Source organism: Nyctereutes procyonoides, unplaced genomic scaffold (assembly GCF_905146905.1).
Source record: "Nyctereutes procyonoides isolate TBG_1078 unplaced genomic scaffold, NYPRO_anot_genome, whole genome shotgun sequence".
Lineage (NCBI taxonomy): Eukaryota > Metazoa > Chordata > Mammalia > Carnivora > Canidae > Nyctereutes > Nyctereutes procyonoides.
Genome location: NW_026575120.1, coordinates 143,239 through 167,738, shown reverse-complemented (window position 1 = coordinate 167,738; position 24,500 = coordinate 143,239). Strand labels below are relative to the sequence as shown.

General features: G+C 37.3%; 1 protein-coding gene across 19 annotated transcripts in view; it reads left to right on the top strand.

The window, feature by feature from the left end:
• PCM1 (pericentriolar material 1) overlaps positions 1-24,500 on the top strand; it is an 88,022-nt gene that overhangs the window by 56,626 nt on the left and 6,896 nt on the right. For 17 of the 19 annotated variants that reach the window (XM_055334973.1, XM_055334975.1, XM_055334978.1 and 14 more), the window contains 9 exons: positions 251-382; positions 5,024-5,144; positions 6,501-6,659; positions 6,910-7,043; positions 10,997-11,131; positions 19,382-19,579; positions 21,406-21,468; positions 21,712-21,847; positions 22,144-22,304. In XM_055334973.1, the coding sequence (XP_055190948.1) occupies positions 251-382; positions 5,024-5,144; positions 6,501-6,659; positions 6,910-7,043; positions 10,997-11,131; positions 19,382-19,579; positions 21,406-21,468; positions 21,712-21,847; positions 22,144-22,304 (1,239 nt within the window). Of the gene's footprint in view, positions 1-250; positions 383-5,023; positions 5,145-6,500; positions 6,660-6,909; positions 7,044-10,501; positions 10,657-10,996; positions 11,132-19,381; positions 19,580-21,405; positions 21,469-21,711; positions 21,848-22,143; positions 22,305-24,500 lie in introns of those variants that run through there. The other 2 variants (XM_055334982.1, XM_055334990.1) reach the window with 2 other exon arrangements.

Here is a 24,500-nt window from a genome sequence, read left to right as displayed (position 1 = left end):
TCCATATGTGTTATGATGTTTTTCATGTGCTTCCTTGCCATTTTAAAACTTATTGTATAGCTTAAGTAGCCTTTAGATAAAGTCTTTCTTGAGAAGTTTCTTTAGTGTTTTACCTTAAATGTTACTTCTTCCTCATAATTAAGCTATGAGATAAGGAGTATTGTATTTACTTACCTGTTTACTTATGCGTTTAAATTGGTGATAAAAAATAAATGTTTTACATAAGTAACTATCTTATTTTCTTATTTAGGACATAGTAACCAGACATATTTCTGAGAACCATGAAAAAGAAGGAGAAAATGTAAAGTCAGTGAATTCTGGTACTTGGATAGCATCAAACTCAGAGCTTACCCCCAGTGAAAGCCTTGCTACCACTGATGATGTAAGCTGATAATGATTAATGAATGTAGTTGTAATTTTAGTATGTAGTAAACAGAAGTAAGTTGTTATAAATTGTGAATATACTCGATACTTGGTTTTTAGCTTTCTTAAAAAGCTAAGTGTAGCACATTATCTTGAGGTGAGGTATATAACTCAAAATATATCAGCAAACACCAAAAATTATAGATAAATGATAAGATGTAAAATAGCTGTGTTTGTATTTCTGGTGCCCAATATAAGGAATTGACTCACAACAGACATTTAGTAAAAATTTGTGTTTATTTAAGGTACTCAGTAAACCAGACTGTAGTCAGATCACAGAACTCTATAATAAATAAATACAAGATAAATCAAGTCTTTGGGTTTGAAGAGAAGCCTGGGCAAAAAGAACGTCATCCAGGAAAAAACATGTAATTTAATGTGTTCAATTTTATGAAGAAAATTTTGAATGAAGTAAAGGAGCTTGGGGAATGGAAAAGAGTGGTGAGGGAAATCATATATTTTCAATAAACTGTGTCCTTCAGTAGCCCCCACATAGCACATAAGCCAGTGAATGACTTGATGGCAAACTGCTAGGATAGTGAAGAGGTAATACGCTAGGTATTTCGAAAACACCTACTTAAAGGTTTGGACTGTAATTCTATTATAAAAGATATTATGGGGTCCTGGGATGGCAAATACATTTCTTTTCTATGCCAGCTCTAGTATGTTGATTTTCATGGATAAGAATGCCAAATATCTGCTCTATGTAGAGAGCTGGAAGTGGTATTACTTTGTTTCTGCCCATTGCTGATATACTAGCATTGTATGTTTTTTTGATAAGATAGTATTTCCTCAAAAGATTTTTTTTTTCACATTTAGTAATTTCCTTGTAACTGTTGAGGACTTTTTCTGAATTTTTGCTCTTTAATTTGTGTTTATTTTTTTTAACTTGTGTTTATTTATTTTTTATTTTTTTATTTTTTTTTAACGTGTTTAAAAACTACTTCCCCAAGTCCTCTTTTCTGCTCCCAACTCCACTGCTATGCTGAACACAAACTTGTGTCTAAAAATGATAAGTTGTAAATCACTTTACAATGTCAAATATAAATTAATGTAAGTATTTCTTGGGATTGTTGTTATAACTGATGAAAATTATATACTTGTTTTTGTAGAAAATGAAGTGTGGTCCAGCCATATATATAAATAGGGAATATGTGGTTATATTAAAGTTTATTATGCACTGAAATAACTTGGTGAGAGCAGGAATGGTTTCTCTGCCTCCTGTAACTCCATTGCCTCCCTTTTTATCCAGATTTTATATAGATGGTATTAATTTTGTTATTTTAAAATATTTGAGCACATTGGCCTTTATTATCAATAAATAGCAAGTTGAAAATTGAGATACGATGTATGATAAAGTTAACCTGACAAGATTCTAGAGGTTTTTCCTTAGAACTAACTGTTGATAACTTAAATAAATGTAAAGATACTGACCTTAATAAGTAGGTATCTTAGTTGGGCTTGGCACAACAAAATACTGTAGACTGGATGCCTTAAACAACAGCCATTTATTTTTCACAGTTCTGTAGAGAGGGAAGTCCAAGATCATGGTGTCCGCAGATTTGGTACTTGGTTAGGACCCTCTTCCTGGCTTGCAGATAGCCATATTCTCCCTGTGTCCTCACATGTCTCTGATGTCTCTTTTTTTTTTTTTTTTTTTTTAAGATTTCATTTATTTAATCACGAGAGAGAGAGAGAGAGATCGGCACAGGCAGAAGGAGAAGCAGGCTCCATGCAGGGAGCCTGACGTGGGACTCAATCCTGGGTCTCCAGTATCACACCCTGGGCTGAAGGCAGCGCTAACCGCTGAGCCACCAGGGCTGCCCTGGTGTGTCTTTTCTTAAAAGGGCGCTAATGCCATCATGGGGGCTCCCACTCTCATTAACTCATCTAAGAACTTGATTACCTCCCAAAAGCCCCACCTCCTAATACATTGGGAGTTAAGGCTTCCACATAGGAATTTGGGGGGGAACAGAGAAATTCAGCCCATAACCACACAGACCCGGCACAAATAACTGTACTTGTTATTTTAGTATTATTTTTAAATAACTAAATCAGTTCTTTAATTTTTCATCCAGAACTTAAATTTGTAATTAATTTAACATCCTCCCTTTATTAGTGCTCTTTAATCAGCAGCAGCACAACATCCAGTGTTCCTACTCAGCTATCTAGAGCAGTGCTGTCTAGTAGAACTTACTACAACGATGGAAACGTTTTATATATGCATTGTCTAATATGGTAGCCATTAGCTACATAGGCTATCAAGCACTTGAAATGTGGGTAATGGGACCGAGGAACTAAATTTTAACATAAATAGCCACATGGCTAGTAGTTTCCCTGTTGAACAGATACAGACTCTCATTCTCCCAGGTTTCTATGCCAAAGTCTTTTTTTTTTTAAGATTTTTATTTATTTATATGAGAGAGAACAAGAGAGATCACAGAAGGAGAGGGAAGGCTGACTCCCTGCTGAACAGAGAGCACAATGTGGGCTCGATCCCAGGATGCCGAGATCATGACCTGAGCCAAAGTCAGATACTTAACTGACTGAGCCACCCCAGGCCAAGGTCTTTTGAGCTAGCATAGACATATTTCAGAGACATATTTCAGAGTGTGTAAGAGCCTTTATGGCCAGGAAAGAGAAAAGTAAAAGGCATCTGAGAATTAGAAGTCAAAGAGGATTAAGAATTGAAGTTTAGGGATCCCTGGGTGGCGCAGCGGTTTGGCGCCTGCCTTTGGCTCAGGGCGCGGTCCTGGAGACCCGGGATCGAATCCCATATCAGGCTCCTGGTGCATGGAGCCTGCTTCTCCTTCTGCCTGTGTCTCTGCCTGCCTCTCTCTCTCTCTCTCTCTCTCTCTCTCTCTCTGACTATCATAAATAAATATATTTTAAAAAAAAAGAATTGAAGTTTAGGGAGAGGAAGAAACACTTTGTATCCTGTATTCCAAGTGCCATAAAATGGCAAAAGCACATCTACTTTCCAATTTTCATTGAAGGAGGAACAAAATGGTTCCGTTTCCTAAAACATGTTCCATAATGCCTAAATTTCCTTTAATCAGAGATAGAACTTTTATTTCATAATTGAAAAGTTTAAAAAATTAATAGCTAGGAGAAAGAACACAGTTGTGAAATGAGTTTTAGAATGTGAGACTCCCCTTAATCACACTATACACAGAAATTATTTTGAAATTAAAGTCCTGAAAAGTCTAAAACTATAAAACGTCTTTAAAAAATCTTCATGATTTAACATAAGCAAAGATTTCTTAAGGGTGCACAAAGCATTAACTGGAAAAGAAAAAAATTGATAAACTAGACTTCATTAAAAATAGAATCTTGCTTTTCAAAAGACACCATTAGAACATAATCTTGGTACATATATCTGACAAGGACTATATAGAAATGACAAATCCCGACTACATAAAGAACTTTTACAATTCACTTATAAGACCAACGACTTGGTAAAATAGGAGCATTTGAGATTTGAACAGGCACTACAGGAAGAAGATCTCTAAACAGTGGCCAGTGTGCAAGTTAAAGCCACAGGAGAAATTACCTCCCATGCACGAGAAAGGCTGAAATTAAAAAGATTGACAATTAGAAGTGTTGGTGTGAATGTAGAGCATTTGGAACTTTCACACTGCTTATGAGATTATAAAATTGTACAACCACTTTGGAAAGCAATTTGGCGGTTTCTTAAAAAAAAATTAAATATAAACTTGGCATGTGACCAGTTTTTCTTGTAGATAGTCATCCAAGAGAAATGAAAACCTAAGTCCACAAAAATATTTGTATTCTAATGTTCATAGCATCTTTAGTCATGATAGCCTCAAACTGGAGCATCAGATAAATGGATAAAATATGGTATATGCTTACAGTGGAATACTATTCAGCCATTAAGAAATAATGAACTTCTAAAATATGACAACATGAATTAATTTCAGAAACATATTGAGTGAAAGAAAAGCAGCCAGACACAGAAGAGTATATACTGAATTGTTCTAGAGCCAGCAAGACGATCTGTGGTGATAGAAATATTATGAGTGGGGTGTAGTGGAGACTGACTACAGAAGGATACAAAGGAACGTTCTGGGCTGATGGAAATGGTCTTTTAGGGAAGGTGGTTACATGGGCGTATGTTTTTTTTTAGAACTCATCAAACTGTGTACACTTAGTGGGTGCACTGTTGTATATAAATTATATTTCAATAAAGTTCATTTTAAAAAATATGAATGATGCTGTCATGTTTTTCTTTTGATAAAACCAGATATAGTAAGGTCCTAGGCATTGTTAGGCTTCAGAGATGGGAGAATTTCCCTGAGGGTGTAGAAATAATTTAAAATGTTTACTTTTCCAAGTTAAAATTTAATCAGCAGCTGGCTCTGTGTATTTTCATCTACTCAATGATACATGTTCTGAAAGGTTACTTAATATTTTAATGTTCTTTGTGGCTGTTCAACCTTTAATAGCTTTGGTTATATCACAATTTTAAGTATATAGTTTTATGCAAATACTTAGCTTCTATATTAAATTTTTAATATTTGTCATAAAATTTTTAAAAGAAATATTAGTGATTTTTATTTTTTTTTAAACTATAACTTAGGAAACTTTTGAGAAGAACTTTGAGAGAGAAACACATAAAATAAGTGAGCAAAATGATGCTGATAATGCTAGCGTCATGTCTGTATCTTCAAATTTTGAGCCTTTTGCAACAGATGATCTAGGTAAGCAGAATTTTTTATAATCTTAGGAACATGACTTTAATACAGCCTTTGAATTACATTGATTAAGAAACAAAAGTCCAAAAAAGGCAAAATGTGGTGGAAAGACTGGACTTAAAAGTCTATCAGTGTAAAGTCAAGAATCTCCTGTTAACTCTTTAGCCTTTGACAAATCATCTCATATTCTGACTGCATATTCTAAGGAAATGGGAGTCTTAACCTATCTTGCTCTATGTTCTTTGAAAAATATATAGAACTTTCTAGCGTGTCTAATAGGAGCTCAAGAAATGTTAACTTCCCTTAAAGTTTTCTAGTTAATGGGAAAAATTTAGAGGTATCAGGGCCTCATCCAATCACATTTTCAATAATATTCACTTCCTAATTTGTAAGAACTGAAATTTCTTAGCATAGATAATCCAGTGAGAAACCCAGGTAATTCTGAATGTACGTTGATGCATTACTTTTTGTTTTCATCATTAGTAAAACAGATGCTTGGTGGGGTATATAATTCAAAGGAAAGAATAAAAGCCAGAATCTCAGGACTTGGAAAGGAGACTCGGGAAAAGAAACACATGCTCAGTTTGTTTTCCTGGCTGTGGCCTATTGAGATACCGGAGGTTCGATCATTCAGACCTCTAGGGTACTTAGTTGATAAAATGATCTAACGTCCTATTATTCTAGTGTTTGCTCATAGGATAATTAGATTTAGATGATTCCAAAGGCCTACAAAGAAAGGGGCCAAGCCTTGCCCTGTTATTAGGTATGCACCTTTTACCAAAGCAGTAAGTCTTTTGCCTTACAGTGACTATCACGGACTCTAAGCCTAGCTCTCTTCTGAGGAAATCAAGTCTGAACTGATCTCATCCCATTATAGAGACAAATCTCTCTGTGGCCCGCTCTGTCTCCTTCATTTATTCCCCCTTTCTGAGTTACCAAAATGACTTTGAGTCCTATCTGTTTTGTTTCATTTACTGATTTTTTTTTTCTCAAAATCCTTCACCCCTAGCTTTGTCTAAAGTAGATGAAGGAAAACTGGGAACTCTTTCTTAGGCCTTTTCCTTACCTTCTTTACGTGCATTCAGTTAGATCCTTTTCATCAGAATTTGGGTGACATCTTGGGATTTATTTTCTTTTGTACTGTTTACATGAAGCAACATAGTGACTATGAAATCAATATGGGCTTCAGAATCTAAAAGAGTAATATGTGCCAAGTCACCCAACTAGTATAGTGTTTGGAACTTGCTACTTTTCCTTACCTATGGTCAGACCCTTTTTTTTTTTTTTTAATTAATACATTGTGAGGAATACATGGTAAAGTTTGCTTTATATATTCTCAAAATGTTTCTGTTTCATATGTAGGTAACACTGTGATTCACTTAGATCAGGCATTAGCCAGAATGAGGGAATACGAGCGTATGAAGACTGAGGCTGAAAGTAGCACAAATATAAGATGCACCTGCAGGATTCTTGAGGATGAGGATGGTGCTGCCGCCACAAGTACGGTTACTAATTTAGAAGGTGTGTTCTCGGTTGAGTAAAAGTACAAAAACTACTGTTCTATATGTAAAGAAAATGTATAGCCTCACCTGATGCCTAATAGTTTTATTACCACTTTCTTTTAACTAAGGGTGCTAAAACTATATAGATTCTCCTTTGTATTATTTCAGCATAAAATCATCAGATTTCAATATTTAGAATTCTGAATAATGCATATGTCTAATGTCACAGGCTTTATTTTGCTAATGAATCATTTTCTTTTTAAAAATAGAAACTCCTATTGAAAATCATGGTTCACAACAACTTATAAGTGAAGTTTCTACTGTTCCATGTCCTAGAATTGATACTCAGCAGCTGGACCGGCAAATTAAAGCCATTATGAAAGAAGTCATTCCTTTTTTGAAGGTAAGCAATATTTTTTTTAAATAAATACTTTCTGTGTTTTGTTCTCTAATACTTATAAAAGACTTCATTTTAGTAAATTCAGAAAATAACAGGTAAACAAAAGAAAACTAAAAACACATCGGTTTCATCAATTATTCTGTAAATTTATCTCCTGTTATTTGTAAAATATATACTCACCTCCCAGAAAAGGATATCTCTTTTCCTATAAGTTATAAGAATATATATATATATATATTTACGTAGATATATTTGTGTAGATGGGTACATTTGATAGTTTGAAACCATTCTTTGAGGTTGAGTTGACTTAAACTATGCAAGCATTTACTCGCTTTCATTTTAGGCATAGATAAGTGTTGCCTTTTTTGTGTTAATGTTTTTGTTTTATCATGAGCGATCCAATAAATACCTTTAAGCATGTCTTTTTTGATAAAATTATAATTACTTAGAAAAAAATTATAATTACTTAGTAATATACTAAGTATATTAGCAATATTTTTTATCTTGAAATAATTTTTAATGTTTTAAAATTTAGTGCACACAAATACATGTTTTAGCTAAAGAATGAAAATGTATGTATGGTGTCTAATAAAATTGACATTACAAAAGAAGACCATGTTAAAACCTCAAAAATAGAAGTAAACATTTAAGTAAAACAAAACCCCAAAAAAAACCATATGCTAAGACATACTGCTTTTAAAATCCTGATAAATAGAGTTGCCTAAATGCAGACTTGAGACATTGAGATTTTACTTTAGGACTAAAAAAACCCCAAAAGACACCAGAATTCCTCTCATTTTAAATGTGTTTTTAAAAATGTCTGCACATTGTTTTCCTGCTGGCAATTGCAGTGTAATCAAGTAGATAATAAAACAGCTGTATTCCAATAGGATGATAAAAAAGTATGCCATCTGGTCTTCCTGTTAAGTATAGTTTACTTCATAAAGCAACAAGTCACACTACATACTACTTTTCTATGTCAGACCTTCCCTGCCACTCATGATCCAAAGTGAACACAGGTGAAAACTACTTAAGAGAAAATGAAAACAAAAATTTTCACGTTTATAGTTTCTAAGCACAGGATAATCTGTGCAGAAGGAAAGTACAGGAAGAGTGTTACCATTGATGTGCTCTTCAGGAAAATTCTACTTACAGATGCTCAGATGGATAGAATTGCTGATTTACATACTGGTCATTGGGAGGAAAAAAACAAGACTTTCAGAATTTCCTCAGATTTTGGTAGGTCCTTCCAAAATACAAAGATCAGAGATAATTTATTCATATAGTCCTTTCCTAGAACTTTATCAAATAATTAAGTAGCACCATAATGGCGGAAGTCATAGTGAAGAAAAGGAGGTAAGGGAAGAAAAGAGTACTCCCTTTTTACTACCCACTCTTTACCAGACTACTAGGATTCAGTGAGTTCTTAGTGAATACAGTAATCAAAATGTGTTTTATTGGAATAAAGTACTTTCTAGAGGGAGTCTGCCCAGAATGTAGTGCTTCCTTTAACATTTCAAAAGAGGTATATAATTTCAGGGCAGCCTGGGTGGCTCAGCAGTTTAGTGCCACCTTCAGTCCAGGGCCTGAGCCTAGGAGACCCAGGATCGAGTCCCACGTCAGGCTCCCTGCATGGAGCCTGCTTCTCCCTCTGCTTGTGTCTCTGCCTCTCTCTCTCTGTGTGTCTCTCATGAATGAATAAATAAAATATTAAAAAAAAAAAGAAGAAGTATGTGATTTATGTGATTTCAGGACAAGCAGATTTCTCTAAAATCCTAATGACAACCAGTTGCAGCTTGGCAAAGTTTTGCTTTAATGCTTAAGAATGTCAGATGATAATGATACTTAGAAGAGCATCTTTGTCACCACAGGGTAGGAATTTAATCAGCACAAGAGGCATCTGCTAGCAAGTTATATGACTAAAAGAACCCAGAGTTCATCTATTTCTCTTTCTTATGTGAACTTCACTGAGCTATGGGGATCTCCTGGGGATCTAGGTTTATGGTTAACTTCCCTTCTTATTACAAACAAATCAGTTCTAACCACCATGCCTGCTTTATGTAAAAATATCAAAACCTTATAAACCTTTATTGGTAGCAATATTTATTTACTATGTAATTATTTTCTGAGGTTTAAAATATCTAGATGATTTAGCTTTATGCTTAGGGAATGCAGTCATCTGCAGTTAGGAAATGTTATTGCTTTTACCATTTTGTGTCTGATTTAATTTATGTCCTCTCATAAATATTCACTTAACTAAATTTAGCATTTCAGGAAGTTTTTGAGGCCAACAAATGAGTAGAACTAATGATTAGATTTTAACTGTTATGTCTCATTTCACTTCAAATCTTGACTTTCTTGGTAGGATTATAGAACTTCTTTGTTAAAGTCAGCATTATACCCAGTCACCTAAGCTAGACTTCTTGACTCTCACAACTTCTGTCACCAGAAGTCAAAAATTAATTTTCACCTTAACAGCAATCACTTTTCTTCTTTCCAATACATAATCTTAACTCAGATTCTCATATTTTGCCTAGCCAGCCTATCATAATGGGCATGAAATGAATGTTTACTCAGGAGACTCCTTAGCCTTCAAGAGATTTCACTACTGGACCTGATACATACTTGCCCAACTTTATCTCTCCCCACTCTCCTACTGTTCCACTCACTCACTCACTTCAAATTACTCAGTATTTCCTATTCCTGCCATTGCATTTTCATATATCAGCCCTTAGTACAATTTGCCATTATCGAAAATTTAAGTGCTTCACTCTTTTCTGCTTGGCTAAAATATCCTTTCTTCAGAGATAATTGTTTCCAATCTGCTACCACAGCTACTTACAGAACCTGGTTTGTGCTGCTTTTAGGATATCTGTACATTCAGCAAGTACTGAGTGTCTCCTGTGAGCTGGCCCCAGTACTAGGGGATAAATAAGAAATAGCCCCTGGAATTAAAAAGTGTTATAAGTTGGACAGTGCATAGCATGTAGTGATTATTCATCTATCTGACTTTCTCCTCTGCTGTTTGAGCTCTTGAAGACAAGGGATTGTCCCCCCCCCCCTTTTTTTAACTACCTTTTCTGTCACATGATTTTTTCAAAAATGACCTTAAATCCTTCAATTTAAGGAACCTTAGAAATCATCTGGTTTAGCCACCTCATTTTACACATTTCTACAGAAAACCAGAACATAAACTTACCTGAGTAAGGTTAGAAGATCTGCCCAAATGAGTTTAGCGGCAGAGGAGGGATTAGAATCATGACATACTTGATGTGGATGTTTTATGGACTCACTTCCACAAGTAAACCATGATTTGGATTATTAGGTAGCTTGCACATGCTTCTAAAGGAAGATGAGGGAGAAGAGATTTGCCCAGAAAGGTTTGTTAAGGAAGTTAGGACAATGGTTCTCAACTGGGGGTGACTTTGACACTAAAAACATTTTGTAATGTCTACATACAGTTTTAGTTCTCAGGACTCTTAGGAGAGTAGAGGGTGCTATTGGCATCTAGTGGGTAGAGGCCAGATGCTGCTGATCATCCTACACCACACAGACTGTCCCTAATGCCAAGACTGAGAAAGCTGAGTTAGAAGACCCATGGAGCAAGTGGGGAGCAGGTGAGTTGAAAGAATCTGGTTGAAATGAACTGAACTGCAAATGGGAAGACAGGCCATATGGAAACCATGGCATGAGTAATTCTTAAGATATAGAAAAGAAGTGATAAAAAGTATTAATTCAGCCTGATTCTTATACTGGCTGTTAATCTGCTGTGGTGGGTCAGAATACACAAATCCCTAACATGTGTAGTGCAGGAGTCTGGCTCTTCTTATGAATGTATATTTGTAAATGTATATCTGAATGTTGAGAAACACCTGTGCAAGAAAAAAAAATCGTGTGAATTAATATTTTTAAAACAATATTAAGTTTATATCCTAACCAACAGTGATTTTTCTCAGGAGCACATGGATGAAGTATGCTCTTCTCAACTTCTAACTTCAGTAAGGCGTATGGTTTTGACCCTCACCCAGCAAAATGATGAGAGCAAAGAATTTGTGAAGTTCTTTCATAAACAACTTGGAAGCATATTACAAGTAAGAGTTTATACTTATATGGCCTACCCTCTAGTTTGGAACTTTTTGTTGTCATTTTCTGGCAGTATGCAATTTATTCAAATAAATATTCATTCTGACATCCATTGGGGAAGACATTTCAGTACCTTTTTAGGTTATTCCTTTTACCTGGTTTTAAAAAAATTGTATTAGGGCCTGCATCTTCATTTGACTCGATAATATCTAAGGCCTGTCCAAACTATGATAAAATTTTGTTTTGATTTTTCTCCTTCCCAGTAAGAACATTTCAAGGTTGGGATGTTTAGAAAGTAATTCTATGATATTTTCTAAAATAATTCTTTATCAGTGTGGGAAACATAGAAACAAGAAAACTGTTGATTGTAGAGACTTCTTAGGCTGTATGAGTAACTTTTTTTTTTAATAAATTAATTTTTATTGGTGTTCAATTTACCAACATACAGAATAACACCCAGTGCTCATCCCGTCAAGTGTCCCCCTCAGTGCCTGTCACCCATTCACCCCCACCACCCGCCTTCCTCCCCTTCCACCACCCCTAGTTCGTTTCCCAGAGTTAGGAGTCTTTATGTTCTGTGTCCCTTTCTGATATTTCCCACACATTTCTTCTCCCTTCCCTTATATTCTCTTTCACTATTATTCATATTCCCCAAATGAATGAGAACATACACTGTTTGTCTTTCTCCGATTGACTTACTTCACTCAGCATAATACCCTCCAGTTCCATCCACGTTGAAGCAAATGGTGGGTATTTGTCATTTCTAATGGCTGAGTAATATTCCATTGTATACATAAACCACATCTTCTTTATCCATTCATCTTTCGATGGGCACCGAGGCTCCTTCCACAGTTTGGCTATTGTGGACATGGCTGCTAGAAACATCGGGGTGCAGGTGTCCCGGCGTTTCATTGCATCTGAATCTTTGGGGTAAATCCCTAACAGTGCAATTGCTGGGTCGTAGGGCAGGTCTATTTTTAACTCTTTGAGGAACCTCCACACAGTTTTTCAGAGTGGCTGCACCAGTTCACATTCCCACCAACAGTGTAAGAGGGTTCCCTTTTCTCCGCATCCTCTCCAACATTTGTTGTTTCCTGCCTTGTTAATTTTCCCCATTCTCACTGGTGTGAGGTGGTATCTCATTGTGGTTTTGATTTGTATTTCCCTGATGGCAAGTGATGCGGAGCATTTTCTCATGTGCATGTTGGCCATGTCTATGTCTTCCTCTGTGAGATTTCTCTTCATGTCTTTTGCCCATTTCATGATTGGATTGTTTGTTTCTTTGCTGTTGAGTTTAATAAGTTCTTTATAGATTTTGGAAACTAGCCCTTTATCTGATATGTTATTTGCAAATATCTTCTCCCATTCTGTAGGTTGTCTTTTAGTTCTGTTGACTGTATCCTTTGCTGTGCAAAAGCTTCTTATCTTGATGAAGTCCAAATAGTTCATTTTTGCTTTTGTTTCTTTTGCCTTCGTGGATGTATCTTGCAAGAAGTTACTGTGGCCAAGTTCAAAAAAGGGTGTTGCCTGTGTTCTCCTCTAGGATTTTGATGGAATCTTGTCTCACATTTAGATCTTTCATCCATTTTGAGTTTATCTTTGTGTATGGTGCAAGAGAGTGGTCTAGTTTCATTCTTCTGCATGTGGATGTCCAATTTTCCCAGCACCATTTATTGAAGAGACTGTCTTTCTTCCAGTGGATAGTCTTTCCTCCTTTATCAAATATTAGTTGACCATAAAGTTCAGGGTCCACTTCTGGATTCTCTATTCTGTTCCATTGATCTATGTGTCTGTTTTTGTGCCAGTACCACACTGTCTTGATGACCACAGCTTTGTAGTACAACCTGAAATCTGGCATTGTGATGCCCCCAGACATGGTTTTCTTTTTTAAAATTCCCCTGGCTATTCGGGGTCTTTTCTGATTCCACACAAATCTTAAAATAATTTGTTCTAACTCTCTGAAAAAAGTCCATGGTATTTTGATAGGGATTGCATTAAACGTGTAAATTGCCCTGGGTAACATTGACATTTTCACAATATTAATTCTGCCAATCCATGAGCATGGAATATTTTTCCATCTCTTTGTGTCTTCCTCAATTTCTTTCAGAAGTGTTCTATAGTTTTTAGGGTATAGATCCTTTACCTCTTTGGTTAGGTTTATTCCTAGGTATCTTATGCTTTTGAGTGCAATTGTAAATGGGATTGACTCCTTAATTTCTCTTTCTTCAGTCTCATTGTTAGTGTATAGAAATGCCATTGATTTCTGGGCATTGATTTTGTATCCTGCCACGCTACCAAATTGCTATATGAGTTCTAACAATCTTGAGGTGGAGGATTTTGGGTTTTCTATGTACAGTATCATGTCATCGGCGAAGAGGGAGAGTTTGACTTCTTCTTTGCCAATTTGAATGCCTTTATGTCTTTTTGTTGTCTGATTGCTGAGGCTAGGACTTCCAATACTATGTTGAATAGCAGTGGTGAGAGTGGACATCCCTGTCTTGTTCCTGATCTTAGGGGAAAGGCTCCCAGTGCTTCCCCATTGAGAATGATATTTGCTGTGGGCTTTTCGTAAATGGCTTTTAAGATGTCGAGGAAAGTTCCCTCTATCCCTACACTCTGAAGAGTTTTGATTAGGAATGGATGCTGTATTTTGTCAAATGCTTTCTCTGCATCTAATGAGAGGATCATATGGTTCTTGGTTTTTCTCTTGCTGATATGATGAATCACATTGATTGTTTTACGAGTGTTGAACCAGCCTTGTGTCCCGGGGATAAATCCTACTTGGTCATGGTGAATAATTTTCTTAATGTGTTGTTGGATCCTATTGGCTAGTATCTTGTTGAGAATTTTTGCATCCATGTTCATCAGGGATATTGGTCTGTAATTCTCCTTTTTGGTGGGGTCTTTGTCTGGTTTTGGAATTAAGGTGATGCTGGCCTCATAGAATGAATTTGGAAGTACTCCATCTCTTTCTATCTTTCCAAACAGCTTTAGTAGAATAGGTATGATTTCTTCTTTAAACGTTTGATAGAATTTCCCTGGGAAGCCATCTGGCCCTGGACTCTTGTGTCTTGGAAGGTTTTTGATGACTTCTTCAATTTCTTCCCTGGTTATTGGCCTGTTCAGGTTTTCTGTTTCTTCCTGTTCGAGTTTTGGTAGTTTGTGGCTTTCCAGGAATGCGTCCATTTCTTCTAGATTGCCTAATTTATTGGCGTAGAGCTGTTCATAATATGTTTTTAAAATCGTTTGTATTTCCTTGGTGTTGGTAGTGATCTCTCCTTTCTCATTCATGATTTTATTAATTTGAGTCTTCTCTCTCTTCTTTTTAATAAGGTTGGCTAATGGTTTATCTATCTTATTAATTCTTTCAAAGAACCAACTCCTGGTTCTATTGATCTGTTCCACAGTTCTTCTGGTCTCAATTTCGTTGAGTTCTGCTCGAATTTTAATTAACTCTCTTCTGCTGGGCGTTGGGTCCATTTCCTTTTTTTTCTCTAGCTCCTTTATGTGTAAGGTTAGCTTTTGTATTTGAGTTCTTTCCAGTTTTTGAATGGATGCTTGTATTGCGATGTATTTCCCCCTCAGGACTGCTTTTGCTGCATCCCAAAGATTTTGAACAGTTGTATCTTCATTCTCATTAGTTTCCATGAATCTTTTTAATTCTTCCTTAATTTCCTGGTTGACCCTTTTATCTTTTAGCAGGATGGTCCTTAACCTCCATGTGTTTGATGTCATTCCAAACTTCTTCTTGTGATTGAGTTCTAATTTCAAGGCGTTATGGTCTGAGAATATGCAGGGGACGATCCCAATCTTTTGGTATCGGTTCAGACCCGATTTGTGACCCAGTATGTGGTCTATTCTGGAGAAAGTTCCATGTGCACTTGAGAAGAATGTGTATTCAGTTGAGTTTGGATGTAAAGTTCTGTAGATATCTGTGAAATCTATCTGGTCCAGTGTATCATTTAAAGCTCTCGTTTTTTTGGAGATGTTGTGCTTAGAAGACCTATTGAGGGTAGAAAGAGCTAGATTGAAGTCACCAAGTATAAGTGTATTATTATCTAAGTATTTCTTCACTTTGGTTAATAATTCGTTTAAGTATTTGGCAGCTCCCACATTCGGGGCATATATATTGAGGATTGTTAAGTCCTCTTGCTGGATAGATCCTTTAAGCATGATATAGTGTCCCTCTTCGTCTCTCACTACAGTCTTCCGAGTAAATTTTAGTTTATCTGATATAAGGATGGCTACCCCTGCTTTCTTTTGAGAACCATTTGAATGGTAAATGGTTCTCCAACCTTTTATTTTCAGGTTGTAGGTGTCCTTCTGTCTAAAATGAGTCTCTTGTAGACAGCAAATAGATGGGTCCTGCTTTTTTATCCAGTCTGAAACCCTGCGCCTTTTGATGGGGTCATTAAGCCCGTTCACGTTCAGAGTTACTATTGACAGATATGAGTTTAGTGTCATCATGATATCTATTTAGTCCTTGTTTTTGTGGATTGTTCCACTGAACTTCTTAAAGGGGAATTTTAAGAGTCCCCCTTAAAATTTCTTGCAGAGCTGGTTTGGAGGTCACATATTCTTTCAGTTCCTGCCTGTCTTGGAAGCTCTTTATCTCTCCTTCTATTTTGAATGAGAGCCTTGCTGGATAAAGTATTCTTGGTTGCATGTTCTTCTCATTTAGGACCCTGAATATATCCTGCCAGCCCTTTCTGGCCTGCCAGGTCTCTGTGGAGAGGTCTGCTGTTACCCTAATACTCCTCCCCATGAAAGTCAGGGACTTCTTGTCTCTTGCTGCTTTAAGGATCTTCTCTTTATCTTTGGAATTTGCAAGCTTCACTTTTAAATGTCGAGGTGTTGAACGGTTTTTATTGATTTTAGGGGGGGGATCTCTCTATTTCCTGGATCTGAATGCCTGTTTCCCTTCCCAGATTGGGAAAGTTTTCAGCTAGGATTTTTTCAAATACATATTCTGGCCCTCTGGCCCTTTCGGCACCCTCGGAACCCCAATTAAACGTAGGTTTTTCTTCCTTAGGCTGTCATTTATTTCCCTTAATCTGTCTTCATGGTCTTTTAATTGTCTCTTTTTTCCTCAGTTTCCCTCTTTGCCATTAACTTGTCTTCTATGTCACTCGCTCGTTCTTCCACCTCCTTAACCCTCGTCGTTAGGACTTCTAGTTTGGATTGCATCTCATTCAATTGATTTTTAATTTCTGCCTGATTGGATCTAAATTCTGCAGTCATGAAGTCTCGTGAGTCCTTAATGCTTTTTTCTAGAGCCACCAGTAGCTGTATAATAGTGCTTCTGAATTGGCTTTCTGACACTGAACTGTAATCCAGATTTTGTAACTCTGTGGGAGAGAGGACTGTTTCTGATTCTTTCTTTTGAGGTGAGGTTTCCTTCTAGTCATTTTGCTCAGTGCAGAGTGGCCAAAAACAAGTTGTATTGGGAAAAGGAGAGAAAGAGAGAGAAGGAAAGAAAAGAGAAAAAGAAAAAAAAGAAGAAAAAAAAGGAAGAAAAAGAGAAAGAAAAAGAAAGAAAGGTGAAAAGAAAAAAAAGGGGGGAGAGTGGGGGAAGCAATCAGAAATCAAAAAGAAAAGAAAAAAAAAAACACGGGGGAGTATCTTCTGATTCTGTAGACTTTAAGTCCCTTGACTTCCCCTGGAACTGGCCCGTCCAGCTGGTCTTCTGGGGGAGGGGCCTGCTGTGCTGATTTTCAGGTGTTAGCACTTGGGGGAGCTGCTCTGCCCCTGCCTGCTGCAGGGCTCAGCGGGGGTTGTTTACCCCGTGAGGCCCCAGGAGGAACAGCCGCAGTTGTTATGGCAGCTCTGGAAGCCTGGATTCAGCCTCGGCAGGAACTACGGGGCTCTCGTCCGCAGGGCCTGGAGGCTCCGGGGCGGGGCCGCTGATCTGCTCAGCTCGGGGCAGGAGCGTTCTTGCTGTCCTGGGCCCTCCCGGCCTCTGTCTGTCCTGGGGGAGGCCGGATCCTGGGCTGTGTCCCGGCGCCCTGTGCTCCGGGGCCTGCGCTGTGGGATTCGCGCTCCCGCCCCGCAGCCCCCTCGGAGCTGCTCCGGTCCCGCCTTGCGCGCTGCAGCCCTTAGGGAGCTCGGCGCACTCTCCTGCGCGCAGGTGCCTGTTAGTGTCCCAGGGAGCCCGAGGGCATCCCCGCCCTCCTGGGTCCTGTTCCAACTCCCTGCGGGCCCCTTTCCGCCCGGGAAGGTTGGTGCAGCTCCTGCTCCTCCGGGACGGGGCTCTCCTGTCCTGGGGACACTCGCCCCGGCCTCAGCCCGGCTCCTCGCGGGGCCCCTCCCCCTCGGAGGCCTTTTGTTCCTTTATTTCTTTTTCCCCGTCTTCCTACCTTGATAGAAGCGTGAACTCTTCTCACTGAAGCATTCCAGCTGGTCTCTCTTTAAACCACAGGCCGAATTCGTAGATTTTCAGGGTGATTTGAAGGTTATCTAGGTAATTTGGTGGGGACAGGTGATTTGGGGACCCTGCTCTTCCGCCATCTTGCCCCTCCTCCTGTATGAGTAACTTTTAAATTAATGTTAAGGTCATGGTTCTCAACTGAGGGCAATTTTGCAATGCCTGCAGACATTTGTCAGGCAGGAAGTGGCTGGTACTAATATCATGTGGCCTGTTAATAGTGCTGGGGTTGAGAATCCCTTTGTTAAGTAAGGCTACCTTAGTTCATCTGATAAACATCTTTACAGTTAAATACACTCATGTATTTTTCCATTGAAATAGTTCAGTGATTTGTATTATTATTACTCCAAACTAGGAAATAGGTTTTTCTTTTTATCTTTATTACAAAAATTTTCCATAAAACTGTTCCTTCTTATTCTTGGGTTTTAGAGAGAGTATTATCACTTTGTGTATTAACTTTCTAAAAACCTTAGCCTTGATGCAAATTTCCATCACTATAATTTTCCATTTTGTTTTTATTAAGGCTAAACTATAAATTCAATAATAGGTTTTAAGTTGTGCTGTCTCTAATTTTATTAACACATAATCTATAAGGAATATAAGACGGGTTATGCAGTTTAAAAATGTTTAGGATAATTTTATTTTTTTTTTTTATAAATTTAAGTAGTTTATTCCTATAGAAAGAAAGAACTCCATTCTAGAATCAGGCTCAAAGATAAATCATTTATAATTAAATATTTTTGTATTTTTGTTTATCAAGATGCATGTAATCCTACCTCAGTTTGTCTACTGTTACCATAATTGAGACAGATGCCAAAGTATTAATTTGGAAATAAGTTTTTTTTTTTTCCTTAAGAAAATCTGGCTGCTTTTCTTTTAATGCTATTCCTGATTCTTTTTTACCCCCACAAAGGGACCTAGAGAAGAATAAAGTTCAGTTTATAGTAAATCTTGCCCAGAGTACTGAAAATCTTTCATGAGGTAGAGCTTAAAATACCATCTTCTACTTTTTCTCTAAGAAACCTATTCAGTGAATTTTTTTTTTCACGAGGCAGCTTCATTTGTACTTCTTCCAAGATTGTGCTAGATAAGGTGGTTTTTTGGGAGGAGGAGACACAGAACATAGTTGTTTACCTGTTTTCTAAATGGCACAGTCCATACTTTTTGGAAGAAAAAGAACTGCAGTTTTATATTTAAAAAAATAAGAGTGTAGAATATAGTTAGCTTATTCATTTGATGATGCTGTATTTCAACTTGAATAGAGCTAAAGTGTCATTGTTTTTAAACTGATTCTGAAGGGAAAGTTTAAATTAGAATGACTGGCCGGCTTTATATAAAAGGGGAGAACTTAAAAAGTACTCTGACATTAACATTTAGAGAGGACTTTGTATTTTCCTCTCTGGGCACCTCAGCTTCTCACTGTGGTAAATATGTATCCCCTGAGTTGCTCATTTGTGGCTACCAGTTCTATTAATTAGGACAAAAGCTGTGGATGATCACATGTTCTTTCCTTTTGTATACTCTTTAAGCAGGACTAGCATGATTCCTACTTAGAATATTAACTATCTTGGGTGCCTGGGTGGCCCATTCGGCTAAATGTCCAACTCTCGGTTTTAGCTCAGGTTATAGTCTTGGGGTCCTGAGATGGAGCCCAGCATAGGGCTCCATGTTCAGTGTGGAGTCTGCTTGATCTTAGCCATTAGTTTTAGCTTTTTTTCACACTAAAAAGTACTAAAATTGTTTCTCTCTGGGTATTTAAATTTGTTAATCCTCTGTATTGCTCTACTCACAGTTAAAGTTTATCTTTAAAGTTACTTGGTTTACCTTTGAATAGGATTCACTGGCAAAATTTGCTGGCAGAAAACTGAAAGACTGTGGAGAAGATCTTCTTGTAGAGATATCTGAAGTGTTGTTTAATGAATTGGCTTTCTTTAAGCTCATGCAAGATTTGGATAATAATAGTATAACTGTTAAACAGAAGTGCAAAAGGAAAATAGAAGCAGCTGGAGTGATACAGTCTTATGCCAAAGAGGTAAGTGACATTCATTTTGATTTTAGGAGTAGATAATAAGCCTAAAAATATAGTTCTTGATCGTTATTAACTAAAATTATACTAGACCTCAGCCAATGTATTTTCTAAGTAATGGCACTTAATCAGATTCCATAAAACAGTACATATGCTAGCCACACACTGAATCTCAGATATAATAGCAGTGGCTAAAAGATCAGGAATGCAGACAGGAATTGGTGACAGGAATTATCAGATATCTTACCTTACTGTCACTTAAGTCTTCAGAGAAGAGAGGAAGACTGGCATCTGATCCTTGGCCAGCTGTCTGCAGTAGCTATTTCAACCTCGATAGATCTCAGATCTGCCAGGAATATTTATCACTCTGGCCAACACACATGCTTGTTTACAAGTTAAGGCTTTGGTCGCACATTTCTGTAGCTTCTTTCACCCTATTAAATTGGTCTTGATATGAAATTGGTCTCCATATGAAATTGGATGGGGTTTTTCTCCTTAACTTGAGGCATCACCAGAAGATTTCTGCCTTAGACCTCTCCCTCCTCTTGACTCTCTAATAATGAGAAGGAAAGCATGTTGAGACCCAAAACACAAGGAGAAAACCCTTCTCCCTGAAACCTAAAAAGTAAGGTTCAAGCCATCCATTTCACACTTAATACTTTCATTCCTGACCTAGATAAGTTTCAGATCATTCCAGCTATTGCTAAAAGCTTGAAGAAAATAAAACAGGATAAAACCATAATAAATGATCGGAAAGACTACTTTAAGATAGGCAGTCTCGGATGCCTGGGTGTTTCAGTGGTTGAGCGTCTGCCTTTGGCTCAGGTCACGATCCCAGGAGTCCTGGGATTGAGTCCTGCATCGGGTTCCCCACAGGAAGCCTGCTTCTCCTGCCTATGTCTCTGCCTCTCTTTCTGTCCCTAATAAACAAATGAATAAAATCTTTAAAGGAAAAAAAAAATAGGCAGTCGTGTTAGGCCGTTTGAGTGGGTGAAGTATGAACTAACGCATGAAAGACAAAGAGTTTATAATGAAAATGAAAGGGAACAACATTCCAGGCAGAGAGAACTATAAGTTCAAAGACACTGAGGCAGAATTGACCAGTTTGGAGAACAGAAAGAAGGCCAGGGCAGCAGGAACACCTCCTGCTGTGAGGTGAGAGTGTAGGAGTGTAGGAGATGAGGTCACCTAGGTAGGTAAGACCAAAAGTATGGGGCCTCAGCAACCATGGTAAGGACCCTCTGTTTGATTTTATTCTTAGCATGATGGAAACTCATGGAAAATTTTGAAATTGAGGAGTGATATCTCATGTGCAGTTCAGAAAATTTGTCTAGTTATCATATTATACTGGAATTGTAGGAGAGAAGAGAGGGAAGCAGAGACCAGTGGTAAGGCTGTTGGACGAGTCCAGGAGGGAATGTGATTAGCTCCCAGTGCGCACCAACATTTTGACAATCCAGTCAGTGAGGCGTTCTTGTGATTGAGACGTGGATAATACAGTTAGAGCACAGGCTGGTTCCTGGTGTCTGACTTGTGCACTGAAGAGCTATTTACTGAGATTGGGAAAACTGAAGGAGGCTGAGTTTTGGGGAGGAAGTCAAGGTTTTTGTTTTAGAATTACTGAATTAGAGCTGCTCATTACTTAGGGAGATGTCTGGTAGGCAGTTTGGTTAGTTTAAAAGATTTTAATGAAAGAGTTTAATTTGGAAAGAATTCAAGAAAGCATTCAACTCTTTGGATTGTGGTAAAAATGCAGCATTTGTTAAATTACTGAATATCTAAGTTTAATCCTGAGAAAGGTCATCCCTAAATTCTGTTTAATTTGCTTGTAGGCCAAAAGGATTCTTGAAGGAGATCATGGCTCACCTGCTGGAGAAATTGATGATGAAGACAAAGTATGTGGCTAATTTACTTGTGTCTAAATATAATGCTTTTGAGACAAAAGATTAAATAACTTTAACAGCTTTTACCCTGTTTGAGAGAAAACTTTATTATCAATTGTCCTTTCTTCTGACAAAACTTAATTTTCTTTTAAAAAAAACTTTGTTATTTATATTAGATACTAATTTTTGTGATAAGTTTACTCTATATATTTTAAAATATATTTTAAGGAATTCATTACATGTATTTGTGGCTAGGACAAGGATGAAACTGAAACAGTTAAGCAGACTCAGACATCTGAGATATATGATGGTGATGGTACCAAAAATGTGAGATCAGATGTTTCGGATCAAGAGGAAGATGAAGAAAGTGAAGAATGTCCGGTGTCTATTAGTAAGTGTAAAGATTCCATACCGGGTGTATACGTTAGCCCTTTTTAGGTCACTTATCCAAACAGTTGGGCGGAGTGTAATGGATGTAGAATTGTGTGTCCAACAATTCTGAACAGTCTGGTGTGGACTTGACCAAATGACCTGTCCTTTCAGCACCATGCTGTCCTGCTGCTTACTCTTTTGAAGATCTCAGATACCGTATGTAAAGGACTTGTGTAATGCAGGAATGCAGTACATGGTAGCTTCTATTAAGATTCAGTGCTGGAAATTTACTAAAATCTGTATTAATTAACTTAGACTTGTCCAAAGCTGAAACTCAGGCTTTGACTAATTATGGAAGTGGAGAAGATGAGAATGAGGATGAAGAAATAGAAGAATTTGAAGAGGGACCTGTGGATGTCCAGACGTCACTTCAGGCTAACACTGAAGCTACAGAAGAAACTGAACACGATGATCAGGTATTCCAGTCCAGACCAACACATCTTCCTCCAGTCTTCTTTAATTACTGAAGGCAGATCTTCTTAAAGATGTCAAAATTTACAGCTTCCTTGTTCTTGTTTTCATGAATAAACAAATTTCATTAGTATCCTTATTGAAATCTCAAACACTAGTTTATTTTTTGTATTTAGCAATGGTTATATTTATAGCACTTTAATCTTTTTCTTTTTTTTCTTTTTTTGTGTGTGTAACAAGTCCTAAAAACTGACATTACTTGGAAGATCTGGAGTTTTCATTTATCTTTATGTATTTCCTACTCATACATGGAAATAGTATATAACAAAATCATTCCCTTTACTACCTCCACTTCATCCTGTCCCACAGGCAGCACTTTGTATGATTTCTTTGGCTATTTGACTCTCTATTTCTGAATAGCATGTCTGTATTTTTATTTATTCACTTATGCACTTGACATTCTCTTTTGACTTCCTATTATAGTAGGTGAAGACTTTTTTAGATCACTTATGACTCATTTAATTATATTAATCCTATCCTCATTCAGTTGTATCTTTTGCTTAAATCTACATTTAACCATAGATTTTATCAGACTACGTAAATATTACTGACTGCCAAACTAAGCAAAAGCTTAGTCTTATACAATTTTTTCACCTGAAATTAATAATTGTCTCCATTTTTTATTTGCCTAATTTTCTTTGACACACACCGAAGTCTTTGTTCTGCCCACCAATAGCTGTATAAACTTCTCAGTAGACTTTTCTGCACATACCCTTCCTGCTCCATCCTGGCTTTGGCTCTTCATTAGACTTGCTCACTAGCTAGCAGCCTGGGAATCCCCCTTGTCATTCTTTATTCCATTTGTTTCTGAAATCCAGTTTTCTCCTTTTACCTCATTTTGGTAGAGCAGATCTCTAGTACTTCTCTGAGAAAGTGTGCGTCAAGGATAAATATTTTGAGACTTTAAATGTCTAAGAAAATCTTTAAATTCTTCCATGTTGAACCATTATCTTCCCTCAAATTTTTGAGGCATTACTCCTTTATATTCCAGTTTTCAGTGCCTCTGTTGAGAAGGCTAATGCTTTTTTTAGTTCTGATTCTTTGTATCTTACTTCTTTCCCACATAACCCCATCCCCATCTCCACCCCCGCCCCCAGGAGTTCTGGAGTTTTACAGTGATACACATTGTTGTGCCTCTACTTTCATTCACTCTACTGGGTACTTAGTGGGTCTGTAAGTAATCAATAACCATGTCCTTTATTTTGGTAAATGTTCTTTTTTTTTGTATTTCTTCCCCACTTTTTCTTTCATTCCTCTTGGAATTAATACTGTCAGACATTATTAGCCCTCATGGGTTGATTTTCTGATTTTCTCCTCTTCCTTTTATTGTCCCATTGCTTTTTGTTGTTGTTGTTTTACTTTCTGGAAGATTTAATACTTATACAAATGTCATATTTTTAATTTCTAAATATTTTTGTTTTCTGATTACTTTTTTATAGCACGCTGTTAGTTTAGAGAGGCACTATCTTCTCTTACCCATCTGGAGGCTTTCTTCAAATGTTAGTGGTGCTTTCATTGTTTATACTAAAAAGATACACTAGAAAGCCGGTTGAGTTTGCTCTGGGCTTCACTGTCAGGCATTTGGGTAGATAGCTTTTTGACAGAAAATCCCAAATGTTGATAGCTATTGGTCTTTTCTCCGGAGTGGTTTGTTTTTGCAAAGTGTCTTCTATTCTCCTCCTGCCTAGGAGGAGGTCTATATTTATATTTCTTGGCTGCCTGTGTTCAGGAGCTAGATGTGGGCATGGTGCTGAAGGTCCCATCACTATTCAAATAGACTTGTGCTGAATCCTTCTGTTTTCAGCATGACATTTTACCCTATCCTTATTTGTGCTTTTTGCACCCCACCCTTAACCCTGGCAACCCCCGAGGTTTGAGGCTTAGTAGTTCAACTTATCCAAAATATAATCTCCCATTTTCTGTCAAAGTTGGGGGAGGGAACTTCAGTGTTTGCATTTTCTTTAAACAGCTTTCAAGAACCACCAGCACCACCTTCTTTTCATCCACACTATTCCCCTTCCGTGCATGAGGGGATTCTGATTTTTGTTCTTTCCTCCTGCTAAAGGCACTAGGCTTTATCTTTCTCCCCTCAACTCTTCCATTCACTTAACATCTACATATAAATGGATGTCTCTTAGTTT